The 18,144-nt window shown below is 35.4% G+C and overlaps 2 protein-coding genes across 7 annotated transcripts; both read left to right on the top strand.

Moving 5' to 3' along the window:
* The first annotated feature begins 7,002 nt into the window (after positions 1–7,002).
* Positions 7,003–9,023, top strand: LOC104699949 (adenylylsulfatase HINT3). 6 transcript variants are annotated; one of them, XM_087458073.1, is made up of 5 exons: positions 7,097–7,519; positions 7,597–7,652; positions 7,870–7,927; positions 8,068–8,134; positions 8,617–9,023. In XM_087458073.1, the coding sequence occupies exons 1-5, from the start codon at positions 7,199–7,201 to the stop codon at positions 8,943–8,945; spliced, it is 831 nt and encodes a 276-aa protein (XP_087314199.1). In that variant the 5' UTR covers positions 7,097–7,198; the 3' UTR covers positions 8,946–9,023. The 6 variants fall into 6 exon arrangements, with proteins under 6 accessions (XP_087314200.1, XP_087314199.1, XP_010413657.2 ...); XM_010415355.3 differs by having other exon boundaries at positions 8,068–8,139; XM_010415358.3 differs by having other exon boundaries at positions 8,058–8,139.
* Positions 9,024–14,378: 5,355 nt separating this feature from the next.
* LOC104699948 (protein IQ-DOMAIN 13) lies at positions 14,379–17,712 on the top strand. The gene is made up of 7 exons (XM_010415351.3): positions 14,379–14,808; positions 15,319–15,401; positions 15,496–15,606; positions 15,746–16,213; positions 16,302–16,511; positions 16,598–16,714; positions 16,817–17,712. Exons 3-7 carry the CDS (start codon positions 15,523–15,525, stop codon positions 17,501–17,503), a joined length of 1,566 nt encoding a protein of 521 aa, XP_010413653.1. The 5' UTR covers positions 14,379–14,808; positions 15,319–15,401; positions 15,496–15,522; the 3' UTR covers positions 17,504–17,712.
* Positions 17,713–18,144: the final 432 nt, after the last annotated feature.

Here is an 18,144-nt window from a genome sequence, read left to right as displayed (position 1 = left end):
TTAACATGGTTTATTATTAATTGCCTATTTGGTCCGGTTAATCTTGATAACTTTGGTAATGGATTACTGGTGCTAGACTACTCATTTGAAATTATCTTTGTTGATAGTATAGTATTATTTATAGTACAATATTATATAATGGATTATGGATGTAATGCTTAAGATTGAAGATTGGTTGGTTTTGCTATCGTTCTCTTGATCAGAAATTTAATAATTATAACTAAGTCAATATACATTTTACTTAAACATCCGTGGATGTGTACATAATTGATTTGTTTATTTATTTATTTTAAGAATGTCAATGTAATCTAGTCTTTATGTATATTATTGCTTGCATGCATGCATTTACATAAAACATAATTAAAATTATATATGGAGTTTAGTATTATGTATTTTTCGTAATTAATTATATATAAGAACATTCTATCATGATACATGTCTAGTTAGCTTAGCTTGAAAGGCACTCAAAAGCTCGGGTCTCTCTGAAATATCTGACATCATGTGATGTTATCTTTAATTTAGTCTAGCATTTCCTCATGTTTCCGGTTTATAAACATTTGTATATCCAGATTTTCCCCTAATTAAAGACATAAATCAACAAATAATTATACCAAAAACTGAAAAACTATACTAATACTTCAATTATTACATCATGATTTTATTTGGAATTAGAAACTTTGTTTTGATTTCTTCTCAGCTAATTGAGCAATTTAAAACGACTAAAACAATCTTCGATAAATAAAAAAAGGTTAATATTGTCAAAAACCTAGTTTGGTATAAAGGTTTTCTTCTTTTACAATGTGGAAGGCCATGCCATATATATACATATACTCGATTTAACCTAAGTACTTAAATGTAATTACCAAAACTATCCACAAGATTATGTTAATTACATTAGAGAGCATATCCTACTCAATACCCCCCTTCAAGATGGAGTATGTAGGTCACAAATACCCAGCTTGAGAAAAAATTCATCGAATTCCTTTCGACCAAGCGCTTTGGTGAGAATATCAGCTAGTTGAAGATGCGTCGAAACATGTTGAGGAGCAACAACACCACGAACAATTTCATCCCAGATAAAATGACAATCCTTCCTAACATGTTTCGTGCGCTCATGAAACACCGAGTTACGACTAAGCTGAATGGCCGACTCATTATCACAATGCAAAGGAATCGTATAATAGCAATCAACACCCAAAGTCGTAAGAACCTCACGCAACCATAGTAATTCGCTCACAGTTTCAGCCATGGCACGGTACTCTACCTCCGTGGAAGAGCGAGAGACAGTGTCATGTTTACTTGTCTTCCAAGAAATAGGCGAACCACCCAACTGGATAAACCAGGCTGTAAGCGAGCGGCTAGTAAGAAGACAAGTCGCATAGTCTGAATCACAACAAGCTATTAAACGAAGGTCTGTATCCGAGCGCAAGAGAATCTCTTGTCCAGGACAACTCTTGAGATAGCAAACAGTTCGGACCGCAGCATCCCAATGTTCAGAACGAGGAGCGTTCATGAACTGCAATAAAAAGTGGATCGCATAAGACAGTTCAGGACGCGTGACACCAAGATAAATCAAACGGCCAACTAACCGACGGTAACGAGAAGGGTTCGGAAGAAGCGGACCAACAGCATAGGCAAGTTTGTGATTCTGTTCGATAGGGTGAGAAACAAGTTTAGCTCCAAGTAAACCCATCTCCGAAATAATATCAAGCGTGTATTTCCGCTGACATAAGTACATACCCGAGGAATTCCGAGCCACCTCAATTCCCAAAAAATATTTCAAAACACCAAGATCTTTCATGCGAAAACAGGAGCTCAGATAAGTCTTGAATTCCTCGACGAGAGCCAAAGAGCTACCTGAAATAATTAGATCATCCACATAAACCAGAACATGAAGACGAAGAACACCGGTAGCATCAGACACAAGGAACAAAGAATAATCCTCGATATATTGTGTAAAACCATAAGCAAGAAGAGAAGTGGTTAGTTTAGCAAACCAACATCTAGGAGCTTGCTTAAGACCATAGAGAGACTTGTGTAAGCGGCATACTTGGGACTTATCAGTTGTGCGAAAACCTGGAGGCGGTCGAATGAAAACTTCTTCTTCCAAATCGCCATGAAGAAAAGCATTATGGACATCCATTTGATGGACTGCCCAATCCTGACTAACCGAGACCTCCAAGAAAGATCGCACAGTGACCATCTTACAAACAGGGGCGAACGTCTCATTATAATCTAGATCTTCAGTCTGATTATTGCCAAGAACCACCAAACGGGCCGTATATCGTTCAAGAGACCCATCGGCACGGTACTTTAATGTAAACACTCACTTACATCCCAAAACTTTCTTGCCTTTAGGTAACGTCTCAACCGTAAAAGTACCACTCTCCTCCAAAGCTTTTATCTCACCATGAACTGCCTCACGCCAATGCTCATTCTCAAATGCTTCATCATAGGACTTGGGAATAACACCGTCACTAATAGCTGCAAGGAAAGCCCGATGATGTTCCGAAAATTGATCACAATCAACATAGTCAACAATGGGATACCATGTAGAATCCACAAAGTCGCTATCGGACCCAACATGAGTAGTGTTGGTCACATAATCATGTAAGCGAGTGTTGGCAAACTTTTGTCTACACCCCTTATCCATCGGAAGATCCATATCAACACGAGTGGATTCTTCATCATCCGATGACGAAGATGAGGAATCCGGACTAGACATATCGTCACTGGTCTGCAAACCAGAGCCTAGTGTATCAAGAACAGTAGGTTCAGCCGATAAAGTCGGGGTAATGGTATTAGTAATAGGAGAATCAGGAACTGCTGGAAGAGGTACTAACTCTGAATCTGACGAAGACAAATCCTGTGGATCAAGTGCAAAACAATCATCGTCTAAAGATATAGGAGAACTAACCGAAACCAATGGAGAGGAAGAAGATGCCAACGGCATAGTAGAGAAAGGAAACTCATGTTCGATGAAAAAAACATCTCTAGAAGTTGAAATCACACCAGTCTCCAAATTATAGACCTTCCATCCTTTCTTCCCAAAAGGGTATCCAAGAAACATAGAGCGGTTACTCCGAGAAGCAAACTTATCACCGCCATGTTTTTGGTTATGAACATAACATAAACATTCGAAAACACGCAAATGATTTATAGGTGGAGAATTGTTATACAACACGGCAAATGGACTCTTCCCATGAAGTAGAGGTGTAGGAGTCTGATTAATCAAATAACCAGCAGCCAAAATGCAGAAACTCCAAAACTGAACCGGAAGACATGCCTGAAAACGGAGTGCACGAGCAACGTTTAAGATGTGTCTATGCTTACGTTCGACCCGTCCATTTTGTTGTGGGGTTCCAACGCAAGAGGTCTCATGAATAATTCCCTTCTCTCGAAAGAAATCGGTAAGGCAAACAAATTCAGACCCATTGTCACTGCATATTGTTTTAACTTTACGATCAAACTGGCATTCAACCAAAGAGATAAAACTGCGGAGAGTAGTTGGAGCTTCGGTCTTGTTTGGTAAGAGATAAATCCATAAGGCACGTGAAAAATCATCAAATAAAGTAAGAAAATAACGAGATCCACAAATTGATGTAGTCCGGTACGGACCCCAAAGATCACAATGAACTAACTCAAAACTTGCAAAAGTTTTATTAATGCTTAAAAGAAACGAGTCTCGTGACTGTTTTGCTCGAATACAAACATCGCAAGACTTAGAATCAAAACCACTACTAATACTAGAATCTGATAAATGCAACAACTCCATCGCCTTAGAAGCAGGATGACCAAACCGGCGATGCCATACATCACATGATTGTTTCTCCATGACATGTGCTCGATGTGCCATCTCAATACTTTGAAAGAAATAGAGTCCATGCTGGTGTTCACCGGCTCCAATCACCGTCTGTGTGATGCGGTCCTGCACCACACAAAGTTTGTCAAATATCTGAAAAATACAACCCTGTTGTTTGCTAAGCTGAGAGACGGAGATAAGATGGCATTGCAGTTCATCGACAAAAAAGACATTAGTTAGCTGAAGTTGACTGCCTAAATACACATTTCCTTTCTTAGTAGTCTTTGTAAGACGACCATCCGGTAATTTGATAAACATAGGAGCCATATCACACACATCCAACAAAAACTCAACGTTATCAGTCATGTGATTAGAAGCACCGGTATCAATAATCCAAGATTCAACAAAAAACTTACTCGAAAACTTCTCATGAGGTTCACTCTTCCTCTCGTTGAGTACTGCTTGAAGTGTCTTCCAATCCGAATCACTTAAGCCACTAAAACCAATCCGGTCAGCATCAGTGAGAAACGTGTGAGCTGCAACAGCATGTGGAGTCGCGGTGAGTTGATTCACACTAACTGGTTCATTTAGTTTCACAGGTTGAGACGATGGTAACTGTGGAGGACCAAAGGTACTCCGACGATCACTACCGGAGTTGCCTTGTTGGGGTTTGGAGCGAGGGCGATCTCCCCACCACCATGGATACCCGATCTTGCGAAAACAGTTCTCCGCAAGATGGATGTGTCTGCCACAACTAACACACACCGCAGAAGGATCCTTAGCTTTAGTATATGGTCGTATGCGTGGAGTGGTTTGGACAGCAAAACTAACTCCATCATGTCGTTCTTCATTCAAACGACCAGACTTCTTAGAATCTTCATTCTGAGCAACCACCTGGTATGCTTCATCCAGAGAGGGAAGAGGATCTCTAGAAAGCAGAGACTATTTAACAGCCCCAAAGATCGTCTCATCCAAGCCCATTAAGAATTGGTGAAGCTTGTCTTCTTCTCTTTCCTTTGCGATCTCCTCAACCGCCTTTGCTCTCTAAAAATCAGCTAAACTTGTCCACAGTTTAGTTAATTTCCCGTAATATGCTTCAACTGCTAAACCACGTTGGTGACAATTAGCAAGTTCAGTTTTAATCCGTTGAACTCTTTGTCCATTCTTGACAGAGAAACGTTTTTGTATGTGCGTCCATAGGTCATGAGCAATCTCATGATGAGACAAGGAGCTACTTAAGTCCGGAGCCACAGTAAGTCGGATCCAAGACACCACCATAGCGTTGTTTGCCCACCAATCTTCAATATCTTCAGAATCATCGGCTAGTTTAAGAATAGAACCATCCGCAAAACCAAATTTCTTTCTTGCTCTCAAAGCAAGTCTCAAATTCATCGCCCACTCATCATAGTTAGTACCTCGTAGTTGTGGTTGAGAGATGATAGAGCGAGGATTGTCACCCGAAGACAAATCATAAAGATCTATTCGTCGTCGTGTTGCTTCAACCCGTGTGCGTGTTGCCTTCATGATAGATGAGTCATCCGACACACCAGTTCCATCTTTCGTCGTTGACATTGAGATAGTATACCGATTAGAATATATCAGAAAATACTAAGGTCAATAGAAGGAACAAAGAAAAACATAGAGAAAAAAAAACAGAGGATCGTAGAACCTAAAATTTTAGGTTATTGCTCTGATACCATGTCAAAAACCTAGTTTGGTATAAAGGTTTTCTTCTTTTACAATGTGGAAGGCCATGCCATATATATACATATACTCGATTTAACCTAAGTACTTAAATGTAATTACCAAAACTATCTACAAGATTATGTTAATTACATTAGAGAGCACATCCTGCTCAATAAATATCGACCATAGTTAATAGAGGTAGCTAGTGGGCATGTATTCTCACGAATGCATACTGAATTACAAAATCCAAAAAATCGGTTATACAAAACGTTGCATCAGACTAGTCATATCAGTGTATAGTGTTTCTAAATTCAACTGCGCCTCATAATATGTATCTCTAGTTGATCGTATCTATTCTAGATCACAAAAGAAATTTGGTGACAAGAAAACTGGAGAAACATAAAGTTGATAGAAAAGAGGCACGCACGCGCGCGCACGACCAAAGTGTGTCAGCCTATGAAGAAGAAGGAATGTTGGAAGGAGACTAGTCAGTTGTCACTTTGGGTCAATTGCAAGTTTTTTTGTTTGTTTGTTTTTCAATCTTGTTGCTTGAATCGTATTCCAAGCTCATATCATTTCATTATTATTCTTACTTACTTTCTAACATCTCGAACCTAGCTATGATTTCTATTGTTATTACCAAATTTCTTTCCATTACTACTGATGAAATTCTGAAACAACTACAGTATTATATGGTTTATTTAACAAATATACATGTTTAATGAGTACTGTACTTGGGCTATGAGATAATGACACAACTTTTCAATCTAAATAGTATAACTCTCTTTTCATATAGTACTAAGAACAATTGTCTTTCAACTAACAATGTTTTTATACTACTTCTTAAGATAGGAATGTTTTCATTTTCATAAAAACCCTTTACTTAGTTGCTGTATGATTCATCATTGTCCATAAAGAACTAGAGTTTGATTCCATTACGAAAATTTTAATTATAGCTGAAAAATTGTAAACTTTTGAAATGATGACAAGTATCCAGTCTTCCCATATTTTTAAAAGATTAATTAGTTTGGTATATTTTGGGTCCAAGATTTATGCGGTGATAAGTTTTTTTAAAATATAGAAACACTATAGTTTATGCATTACAAATATTTAATTTTCAAAATCTGTAAAGTAAACATATTTTAAAAATATTTCCTTAACTAATATCTGGTGAATATAACCGTTGATGAATGATATCAAAGCTGACCAAAAAGAAAAGGGAGGGGGACAAAATTGTGACTTAAACTGACATAAGTATGGGAAGGAATTACGCGCGTACGAACGAAGGCGTGTGTGGTCGTCAGGCACGACCAAAGAAGAATCAACCTTTTTTTTTGTGGTGAAATAAGAAGAATCAACCTTGGTCCTCGTCTTCTACGATTTAAAAAAAAAAAAAAAAGAATTATTCAAATGTTATCCGTTCGTTTATTATTCAAATCTCTATAAATCTTTTGAAAATTACTTAAATATGTTACAATTATAATTTATAACATTGGAATAGTTACAAATTACTCATTGGATTTTGTTTTTTGATTTTGAGTAAAAAAATAAAAAAAAATACACATCAGCAAATTAAAACAGATATCATTTTCAATTTTAGACAAAGCAGTTTTTTTCAGAATCACAGCTGAATTTTTTTTAGTTCCGCCGTTTTTGTCCAGCTCTGTAGCCATCAAACAAATCGTATTAAACCCTGAAACCCTAGATGAGATGAGATCAGAGAACAGATCAAACACTGAGTCCACCATCGGAATCAGAATCATCTACATTATTTGCTCTTTTCGGGAATCAAAAGAATCGGATTATTATTATTATTATTTGGTTCAACATCAGATAATGGAAGCTAGAAGGCTTGCGATCCTCTGTTCACACCTCAACCCACATGGTCCGAACCCGTCCCTAGACCCGACTCTCAGGGTCTTCGGTTGCAGCTCTGGTTCGTCCGGCGACGACGGGAAAGTGGAACCATCCAATCTCCAAAACGACTGCGTTTTCTGCAAGATTATCCGTGGCGAGTCTCCATGTCTCAAGGTTTTAAAAACTCTCTCTATTTCTTCAAATTTCTTTATAACAGAGAACTAAAAACTAACTTAACTCTTTTGATGCAGTTGTACGAGGATGATATGTGTTTGTGTATACTGGATACTAATCCACTACGCAATGGGTAATATAGTCAACAAATCTTGATTCTTTTTTTTTTTTTTTTTTTAAGAACAATCAAAACTGAGATTGGTTTGCCATATGCTCTGTTATATACTTGTGTGTTCTTGATTACTTGGTGCAATTTGGTTAGAATCTTGATTGATGGATTGCATTTTGTTACAAGTGTTTGTTATTCTTGAATCTGATAGCTATGAACTTTTTTTCTTCGGGTGTTTCAGGCACACTCTTATTATTCCCAAGTTACATTATCCAACTTTAGAGGAAACTCCTCCCTCAGTAAGTTCCTCTTCCTAGTAATGTTTTATTTACTTATGGATTTTGGGTAGTTACGTATGTTTCATTTGTATGTCTTCTTGCTTGAAAGTTTTTTTTAGTATATAAGATTTTGATTATGGTCTCCTCCAAGGAGAATGCAGGTCGTTGCTGCCATGTGTTCTAAAGTGCCTCTTATCAGTACCGCTATCGTGAAAGCTACTGACAGTGTTATGGTCTATCAATTCTCATTTCTCTATCCATCTCTGTCTGATACAATCAGATTATAAGAACTGTCTTTACATATATATTAGTAATGAAGTTGTAAGAACCTTAACATTTTGATTATGTAACTTTCCCTTAGGAACCCGATCTCTCGATGATCTCAAACCCATTTCTTTGCGCATCTTTTAATAGAAGGACCGTATAACCTATGTCTAGTGTCTACCATAGTTTTCTTATACAGAAAGAGTACAAGGCTTTTCGTTCAAGACCTTATATATCTCATCATTAGTTCACGCAACCATTGAATACCTAACATGGCTTGTGAACTAAGTTTCTTGTTCTTGTTATGTAAACATAGCAATCTTGTTATGCAAAATAAAACAGACTTTGAACGGGTTTTACCAGTACTTGTTGTCATATTCTAAAGTAATCTTGCCATTCCTTAGAGTGATGGTGGACTCAGTGTTTGATCTGTTCCAATGATGAAGGGAAGGATGTCTCAGCAAAGAAAAACAAGAAGAAGACGGCAAAGGGTGAAGAAGAAGAAGAAGAGGTGGTGGCAATGGAAGAGGACAAGTCAGAGAAAAAGAAGAAGAAAGAAAAAGGAAGAGGAAGATGGAGACAGCAGAGGAGAATGAGAAATCAGAGAAGAAGAAAAAGAAGAGTAAAGCTGGAGGAGACGAGGAGACTGATGATGGCCACATCACGAAGAAGAAGAAGAAGAAGTCAAAGAGTGCAGATTAGGGATGCAAAACATAACAAACCCTGTATTGTATTTTTATTTTTGAGTAATGTCGGTTGCGTTTCGTTTTCTTAGTGAACTTTGGATAATTTTTGTTTTGGTCTGGAAACGATGCGAGATTGGTAACATCATAATATTGTTTAGGTTTCACGATTCTGTTTTCACTTTTCAGTTTTACAGGCTGTAAGTTCTGCAATCACATGATTACTTCGAAAAATATCATTAGAAGTGCATATCAAAATCTCCCATGCTATGTGAAAAGATTAAATGGTAAAATTAGTATGTTGGATGACGTTTACAACCGTGGAGTCTCCATTTTACAAAATACTACAACTGCTATAATAGACTATTAGTTGTGCTTGTAGAGTATATAGACTATTAGTTGTGTGCCAATTGTCAAAAAAAAAAAGATTATTAGTTGTGTGCCTATACAACATTAGTTTAACATTTTACGGTAGGGATCTTAAATTGCCTCCATATGTCATCATCATGCTAGTTATGCTTGTATAGAGTATGTATCATCATCATGCTAGTTGTACTTGTATAGAGTATGTATAAAACTATAAACTAATTAAGAAACACAGCTTATGCAAATTGCCATCTTTCTATATAACATTGAATTGAGGTCATATGATACATATCTGTGTGAATTGAGGCCATATGATACATTGAATTGAGGCCATATGATACATATCTTTGTGTATTTAATATTGATAAATATTAAATAAACATATATGTTATGGCTGAATTATATACTTCGTACGGCTCAATTATGGCCGTACGGCTCAATTATGGCTGAGTTATGTATTTGGTACGGCTTCATTTGGTCTTTCGTGTCGTGTCTCGATATTACAAAAAGTGTTGTTGGGGAAACCCAAACAATAATTCTGTGTCTGCTCAGATCCACACGCGTAATAAATTTATAAAGTTAGTTTTTTCACAATATATTATACAAAATAATTAAAAAATTGAACTCAAAATTTGAATAATAAATAAAAAAAATTCCGACGAAGTGACTAAGTGATGGCTGAGTTATTGACTTACACGACTGACTCATGAAATATTTGTAAATTTATATTATTATAACTCAATATTTAAATGTACAATTGGAATATGAATATTACAATCATTATAACCAATAAAAAGTAATAATTATAGAGAAAGATTGATTTTTACACATTCTCACCAGAATGTGTTAAACATACAACACATGACGTTTAGGGGTTACGGTTAGGGTTGGGGTTTAGGGTTTGAGATGTAGGGTTCAAATGAGTAACATTATTTGTTTTTTGGTTTTGGTTCTAATGTGTTTTAATGTGTTTGGTTTAAGGTGGTAATATGGATATATTAATATTATTACCATTTGAATATTTTTTAAAAAAATCAAATTTTTTTTGGTTATTTCCGGTTATGGGTTGGTTAGATTAATATATAACCATAAATAACTCAAAATATATTGTAATTAAGTAGATTAGCCTAATATAACCGAAAGTAAGCCGAATATAACCGAAATTAACCAAACATACCAATTCAAAAATACCAAATTGGAAAAATTATTTTTTTCGGTTCGGTTCGGTTTGGTCGGTTATTTAGTCATTCTAATTTGAGGGTTGGCTGAGTTATGATATAGTTATGGCTGAGTTATGCAACATATATATTAATTTATTATATACCTTCTCAAGAATACAAAAAGTGTTGTTGGGGAGACGCAAACAATAGTTATATTTATTGTTAATAACCACACGCTTAATAAATGAGATTTAAGCGATTTTTTATTTAAAAGGAATTCAAAATTTGAATTTGAATTTTTAATTATTTTTTTAATAAAAGTATTTCTCAATCAATTGACTGATATGGCTGAGTTATCGACATAAACGGCTCACTTATGAAATATTTGTAAATTAGAATTATTATAACTCAAAATTAAATATAGAATGAAAAAATGATTACAATCATTATAAGCAATAAAAAGTAATAATTATGGACAAAGATTGATTTTTACACAATCTGATCAAAATGTGTAAAACATTCAAAACATGACATTTAGGGGTTTGAGGTTTAGGGTTCATATTTCCAATATTATGGGTTTTAATATAACAGTTTGGTTTTGGTTATATTGTGTTTGGTTTAAAGTAGTAATTTGGATATACTAATATGATAACCATTTGAAAATTTAAAAATTTTTGAAATTACTTTTCGATTATTTCCGGTTATGGGTCGGTTAGATGAATATATAACCATAAATAATCCAAATATTATCCAAATTAGGTCGATTAACTTAATATAACTGATAGCAAGCCGAATATAACCGTAATTAACCGAAAATAATGGAAAAGTAGTTTCTGGTTCGGTTCGGTTTAGTTGGTTATTTAGTCATTCTAATTTGAGGGTTGGCTGAGTTATGGTAAAGTTATGGCTAAGTTATCGTTTAGGGTCTTCTCAATAATATGAAAGCATATTTTTCTTTCTTTCCTCGGTCTTTTGTTCGGTCACATTCCTAATAAGTATTAAAATGTCTCTCGATGTCACAAAAAGTATTGTTAGAGAAGCGCGAAAAATCACTAATTTTGTGCCTGCTCAAATCCACACGCATAATAAATTCATAAAGTGAGTTTTTTATCACAAGATATTATTGCAAATAATTAAATAATTATTATTTGAATTTAGAATTTTATTTTTCTAAAAGTATTTCTCCAACAATTGGATATTAAAATTATTATAACTCAAAATTTAAATTTAGAATAGAAATATGTCTATTATTTCCGGTTTGGTTCGGTTTGGTCGGTTTAGGGTCTTTTCAATAATATGAAAACATATTCTTCTTTCTTTCCTGGGTCTTTTGTTCTGTCAGATTCCTAATAAGTATTAAAACGTCTCTCGATGTCACAAAAAGAATTGTTAGGGAAGCGCGAAAAATCACTAATTTTGTGCTTGCTCAAATCCACACGCATAATAAATTCATAAAGTGAGCTTTTTATCACAAGATATTATTGTAAATAATTAAATAATTATTATTCAAATTTAGAATTTTATTTTTCTAAAAGTATCTCTCCAACAAGTGAATATTAAAATTATTATAACTCAAAATTTAAATTTAGATGGAAATATGTCTATTATTAGGTTAATTGATGGTTTCCCGCCAAAATATCGTTTTACGGCTGAGTTATAATCATTACGGGAAAACGAAAGGTCATGTGACGGCTGAGTTATAGCGAGTTATGGTTGAGTTATCACAAGAAACAATCTGAAAGTAAATGGATGATATATATGACTTTACGGCTGAGTTATAATATTTACGGGAAAACGAAAGGTCATGTGACGGCTGAGTTATAGTGAGTTATGGCTGAGTTATCACAAGAAACAATCTGAAAGTAAATGGATGATATATATGACTTTATGGCTGAGTTATAATATTTACGGGAAAACGAAAGGTCATGTGATGGCTGAGTTATAGTGAGTTATGGCTGAGTTATCACAAGAAACAATTTGAAAGTAAATTGACGGCTGAGTTATAATATTTACAGGAAAACGAAAGGTCTCGTCGATTCATGTTACGGCTGAGTTATAGTGTTTTATGGATGAGTTATCACAAGAAACAATATGAAAGTAAATGACTGATATATATGACTTTACGGCTGAATTATATTATTTACAGGAAAACGAAAGGTCTCGTCGATTCATGTGACGGCTGAGTTATAGTGATTTATAAATCCTTAATGGTTGATATATCGGAGTCGTCGAAAACATTAAATCGGATTGAAAATTCATCGTCTTCTTCTTCGTCAGATGCTACTTCGACAGCTTCTTCTTCTTCTTGGTTTTCTTTGTCAACGATCTTACCATAATCAAAACAAGTGCCTTCAAACCCCCCACTGTACACTTCGTATGTAGATTCTACTTTCGAGTCACTGCTTGGTCGAATCATACTTCCTCTAGCTCCACTAGTTTCTGTAGACTCTTTCGCCGAAAACTCTACACAGAGACGTAGCTGATCGTGTGTTGTGCCTCCATCTATCTGCACAACTATACACCCTCTATCGTCGGTGTTAAATACATATCTCTGTGTTTTTACCCAATTACCGGAAACAACTAGAACCGGAACTGGATCCATGAAAGAAAATGAAGAACAAGGTGAAAAAGAAGTATAAGAACAAGGTGAAGAAGAAGATAAATAATTCACTTATTTACCAGTTGAAAAACAAGAATCGAACGACGTTTCGTATTTCCGGAGGAATAAAAAGATGACATGGAATGCTGACATGGATGTTGCGTCCGACGTGGCAAGTCAGCCATCAAACAATTAATAACTCAGTCTATATAAAACTCAGCCATCAAACAAATTATAACTGAGTCACAACATGAAAAACATTACAGTAATTAAAAAGCAAAAAAAATTGCTGTCAAATTCAGCCGCTTCATCAACTGAAAATATGTAACTCAGCCGTTTCGTTTAATAAGTCAGCCGTAACTGAATAACATTCTAGTAATTAATCTTTTGCTAATAAGTCATTCGTCGAATGGCTGAGTTGTACGATAAGTCAGCCTATCACGGCTGAGTTGTACGATAAGTCACCCTATCACGGCTGAGTTGTACGATAAGTTAGCCTATCACGGCTGAGTTGTACGATAACTCAGCCTATCACGGCTGAGTTGTACGATAATTCAGCCAGTCGGAAAATGGTAACTCAGCCGTATCGTAGTGATAACTCAGTCGTGTCATAGTGATAACTCAGCCAAAATTTTAACAACTCAACCATCAGATGAAAACTCAGCCGTAAGGACGGCTGAGTTAGAGCGTAACTCATCCAGATTTTGATAAGTCAGCCGTAACGTTTGGCTGAGTTATGCTCTAACTCAGCCAGATTTCGATAAGTCAGCCAGATTTTGATAAGTCAGCCGTAACGCTTGGCTGACTTATGCTCTAACTTAGTCGTCCGCTCTTACTCAAATGTTTTTTTCCATAACTCAGCCGGAATATACTTATAACTCAGCCGCAACATACCTTTATAACGTGTTATGGCTAAATTATTGTTACACGTCAACGTTTTTGACGTGGCGTCTGACGTGGCAATGACATTTTTATAATTACATTTTCTCTGGTAACATAAAATAAGGGCATGCTGGATATTTTGAAAATATCCGAAATATTTTAATAATAAAATCTTTGTTCGTAGATTATGATAATATTACCTAATTTAAATAACATTTAAGTAAATCACTAAAAAAAACTTTATATTATAGCCTTCTTCAATAGCATCAACTGACGCAAACATCATGATAAGTACGACAGAGTCCTCCACCAAACCTAACCGTTTTGGTCAAAATCTATTATTATTTTTGTAACATGTTAACTAATGTAACTCAAAACATTTAACAATTTACAATGATGATTTTTAATTTTTGTTGGACTGTTACACACTACTAGGTAGCTTCCTTGATCTATCTATATCATTATCTAAGTCTGGTTAATTAATGATTATATATCAACAGTCTTTGGTCGAATTTTGAAATCGAGTTTGGTTTCCTTAAAATGTTTGTCTTTACAATGAAGTAAAGGTTAAAAACAACATTGAGTGAGAAAGTGGCCAACTAATTCTCTCTGTACCATCAATTTAAAAATTAATTTGATTTGATTTGATTAATCCAAAAAGGTAGTCAGAGACAGAAAAGAAAAAGGTTTTTTAAAATTTCTTCCATACCAGCTAGACCCAGAATCAAAGTAGCAGACTTTTAGTTTTTCTACATATTCAAAGTAACTTATCTCCCAAAAAAACCCAAAATACAGAAAGAAAGAGAATAATATGTTAGAAAAGCAATAAGAAGTGAAGAAGAAAGAAAGAAAGCAAATTAATATACAATAAGGACTCATTCTTCTTTGGTTGCTTCTTTTTTTATTTCTTTCTCTGTAACAATTTTTCTCCGTAACCCCATAATCAAGGTATGTTGATTCATGCTGTTTGTGATTATCCCAATGATTCTTTTTCCAAAAATATAGTTTTTTTTTTTTGTGGTTGGGTCTGTTTAATCAAGAAGTTGTGTATAATATGTTTTTGTTGGTTTCTTTGATCTTTCTATCTTGTCTAAGTTTTGGTTTCTTTGATCTTTCTATCTTGTCTAAGTTATCTTTTAGAGTTATCTTAATCAAAAAAATTTCAAACAAAATCGATAATAATACTAATTATCTGCTGCATAAGTAAATTTCTAGTCAAATTTTATGTGATATAATCAGTTTACCTAATTTGGGCTTAGAAAGATAGAGTTCGATTTAAGATTTCTCAAAAGCTAAAAAACTTTCCTTTTTCATGAAAGCTCAACAACTTCAAATCTTTATTTTCTGGCAGTTTCTTCTTGTCATTATTGATTGTTCTTCAGTTTTTTTTTTTTTTTTTGTTGCTTTGTTTTAACTCCTTTGTCCGAAACTGCTGTTTCGATTTGGAATATGTTGCAGGAGTTTTTTTTGTGATTCAAGCTGTTCCTCCTCCTTGGTAAAAACAGAGCAATCATGCTAAATCTTGGCCATCATCAAACTCAGTAAGCAAATAATGTTTATGAGTATGTGTTTGAATCAAGAAAAGCTTCGTAACAATGTTTTATATATTTCTGTTTCCTTTGTTGTTATTATCAGTTAAAAAAGGAAAGTAATGTTTGAGAAATGGGGAAGAAAGGAAGTTGGTTTTCTGCAATCAAAAGGGTTTTCACACCACATTCCAAAGAGAAACAGCTAAGCAACAACAACGTAAGCTATTTTCTTATATACATGTATGTACTTAAACATTTGGTTTTGATAAACTGAAGCGATGATTTGAGATGAGATTGAAGTGTATATACATAATACATTTTTGGTGTTTAATGATGTTGGTTTTGTGTTTTGAAAGCAAGAACCAGAGAGAAAGAGTGAAAACAAAGAAAAGAAGAAGAAAGGTTTTGGAAAGAAGCTAAGGAATGGAGAAACCAATACATTTCTTCCCATTTTTAGACAGCCTAGTAGTATCGAAAAGATCTTGTCTGATGCCGAACGAGAGCACAACCTTGTCTTTAGGCCACCATCTCCCCTCACGGATCGAGCAAAGGCCTCATCTGCCTCTGTTCCATCTCCTTCTTTTAGGCCTGCTTCTCCTAAATTGCCTTCTCAGAGATATGTCTCTTCTCCTAAACCAGTTTCGCCAAGACTTGCTTCCTCTCAAGCACCTTCTCCGAAGCCCCCTTCTCCAAAGCCTCCTTCTCCAAGAGCCGTTTCGCCTAGGGTTGTGCAGCGACGTGAGTTTGTGCATAGACCAGAACCAACTCTACTGGTCAGAAATGCTACTGCAACAAAGATTCAAGCAGCTTTCAGAGGTTACATGGTAATGTAAAAACATTTTTGATGAATCTGTTTTGTCACAATAAATCTCAAGGCATCCATAATTTAGGAGATGGAAATTTGTTTGTTAGGCAAGGAGGAGTTTCAGAGCTTTGAAAGGTCTTGTTAGGCTTCAAGGAGTGGTGAGAGGACACAGCGTGAAGCGTCAAACGATGAATGCTATGAAGTATATGCAGCTTTTAGTCCGAGTCCAAACACAAGTTCAGTCACGCCGCATCCAAATGCTGGAAAACAGAGTTAGGAATGATAAAGATGACACCAAATTCGTCTCTAGCCTTATGGTAAGTACTCTCATGAAACTTAGTTCGACAAGAAAAAATATCTCTTAAATATTGAATCATTCAAGCATTATTGTTCTTTATCACAGTCTGAGGATTGGGACGATAGTGTGCTGACAAAAGAAGAAAAAGATGCGAGGCTACATAGGAAGATTGATGCAATGATCAAAAGAGAACGGTCCATGGCGTATGCTTATTCTCACCAGGTATGCACTCATCTCGTCTTCTTCTCTTACTCATCATACCAATGTAATATCTATGGTTTTTTCGCCAATAACACTCTGTCACTTTGCTTGTTTGCTACGCAGTTATGGAAAAATAGTCCAAAGTCTGCTCAGGACATTCGAACAAGTGGGTTCCCACTTTGGTGGAACTGGGTGGATCGGCAGAAGAACCAAAGCCAACCATTCAGGCTAACACCAACACGGCCTAGCCCAAGCCCTCAGCCTCAAACTAGCAATCAAAACCATTTCAGGCTCAACAACAGTTTCGACATCTCCACACCCAACTCATCAAAATCCACATTCGTTACTCCATCTAGACCCATTGATACTCCGCAACCATACAGTAGCAGCGTCTCAAGATACTCACGTGGAGGAGGAAGAGCTACACTAGATTCTCCTTATAAAGATGATGATAGCCTCACAAGTTGCCCTCCATTCTCAGCTCCAAGCTACATGGCTCCAACAGTCTCAGCTAAAGCAAAACTGAGAGCAAACAGCAACCCAAAAGAGAGAATCGACCGTACACCGGTAAGCACAAACGAGAAGAGACGGAGTTCGTTTCCTCTTGGTTCGTTTAAATGGAACAAAGGGTCATTGTTCATGAGCAGCAACAGTAACAACAACAACAACAAGGGTCCAGGTTCTTCATCTTCTAGTGCTGTGGTGCTTGAGAAGCACAAAACCCTCAAATCCGTAGGAAATTTGAGTATTGATTCTACTGTTTCGATGCCTGCCACAGTTGGGAGGAGGGCTTTTAACAGATTTGCGTGATTTGTCTTTTTTTTTTTTTGAAAAGAAAAAAACACCTTGACCTTTTTTTTTCTTTTTCTCAGTTGATTCTTCTTTGATTTGTTTATCTTACATCAATTTTTATGAGTGGTGATGATTTTGAGTGTTGTTTGTGGTCTTGATTACGATTTTTACACATGTAAACATAATAATAAAAAAGTAAACAACAAAAACAGAGGATTTGGATTGTACAGTGTAATCTTCTTTTATATATCTTGATTTTCCAGAACTAGGGTTTCGATTTTCAAACTACAAACTTTAACCTTTCTTTTGGGCCCAAACTTTAACCCTTCTTTCGTTGTCGTCAGTCAAATAATTGCAACTAAATTAAGAAAACCAATCAATTTTGATGCGTTAACTTTATGTAGAAAATTGATAAGAATTTTGAATAATATAAAGTAGATAAGAATTTTGAATGTGCGTAGAGCATATCAATATTAGAAAAATGAAAGGTCAATCTATGTATGATAAATTGGCGTCATGTATGATGTATCATCATTTTACGTAAAAAATATATATCTTCTGGTCAGAACTTTGGTTGTGAATTGTGATAATTGACTTGATTTCCTATATTGATTTGATGCTTTCACACTACATATTAATCCACAAAGGATAGTGAATAC

This window comes from Camelina sativa, chromosome 7, assembly GCF_030686135.1.
Source record: "Camelina sativa cultivar CO46 ecotype springtype chromosome 7, ASM3068613v1".
Taxonomy (NCBI): Eukaryota; Viridiplantae; Streptophyta; class Magnoliopsida; order Brassicales; family Brassicaceae; genus Camelina; species Camelina sativa.
Note: the sequence above shows the minus strand (reverse complement) of the source record. Positions and strands in the feature narration are given on the sequence as shown.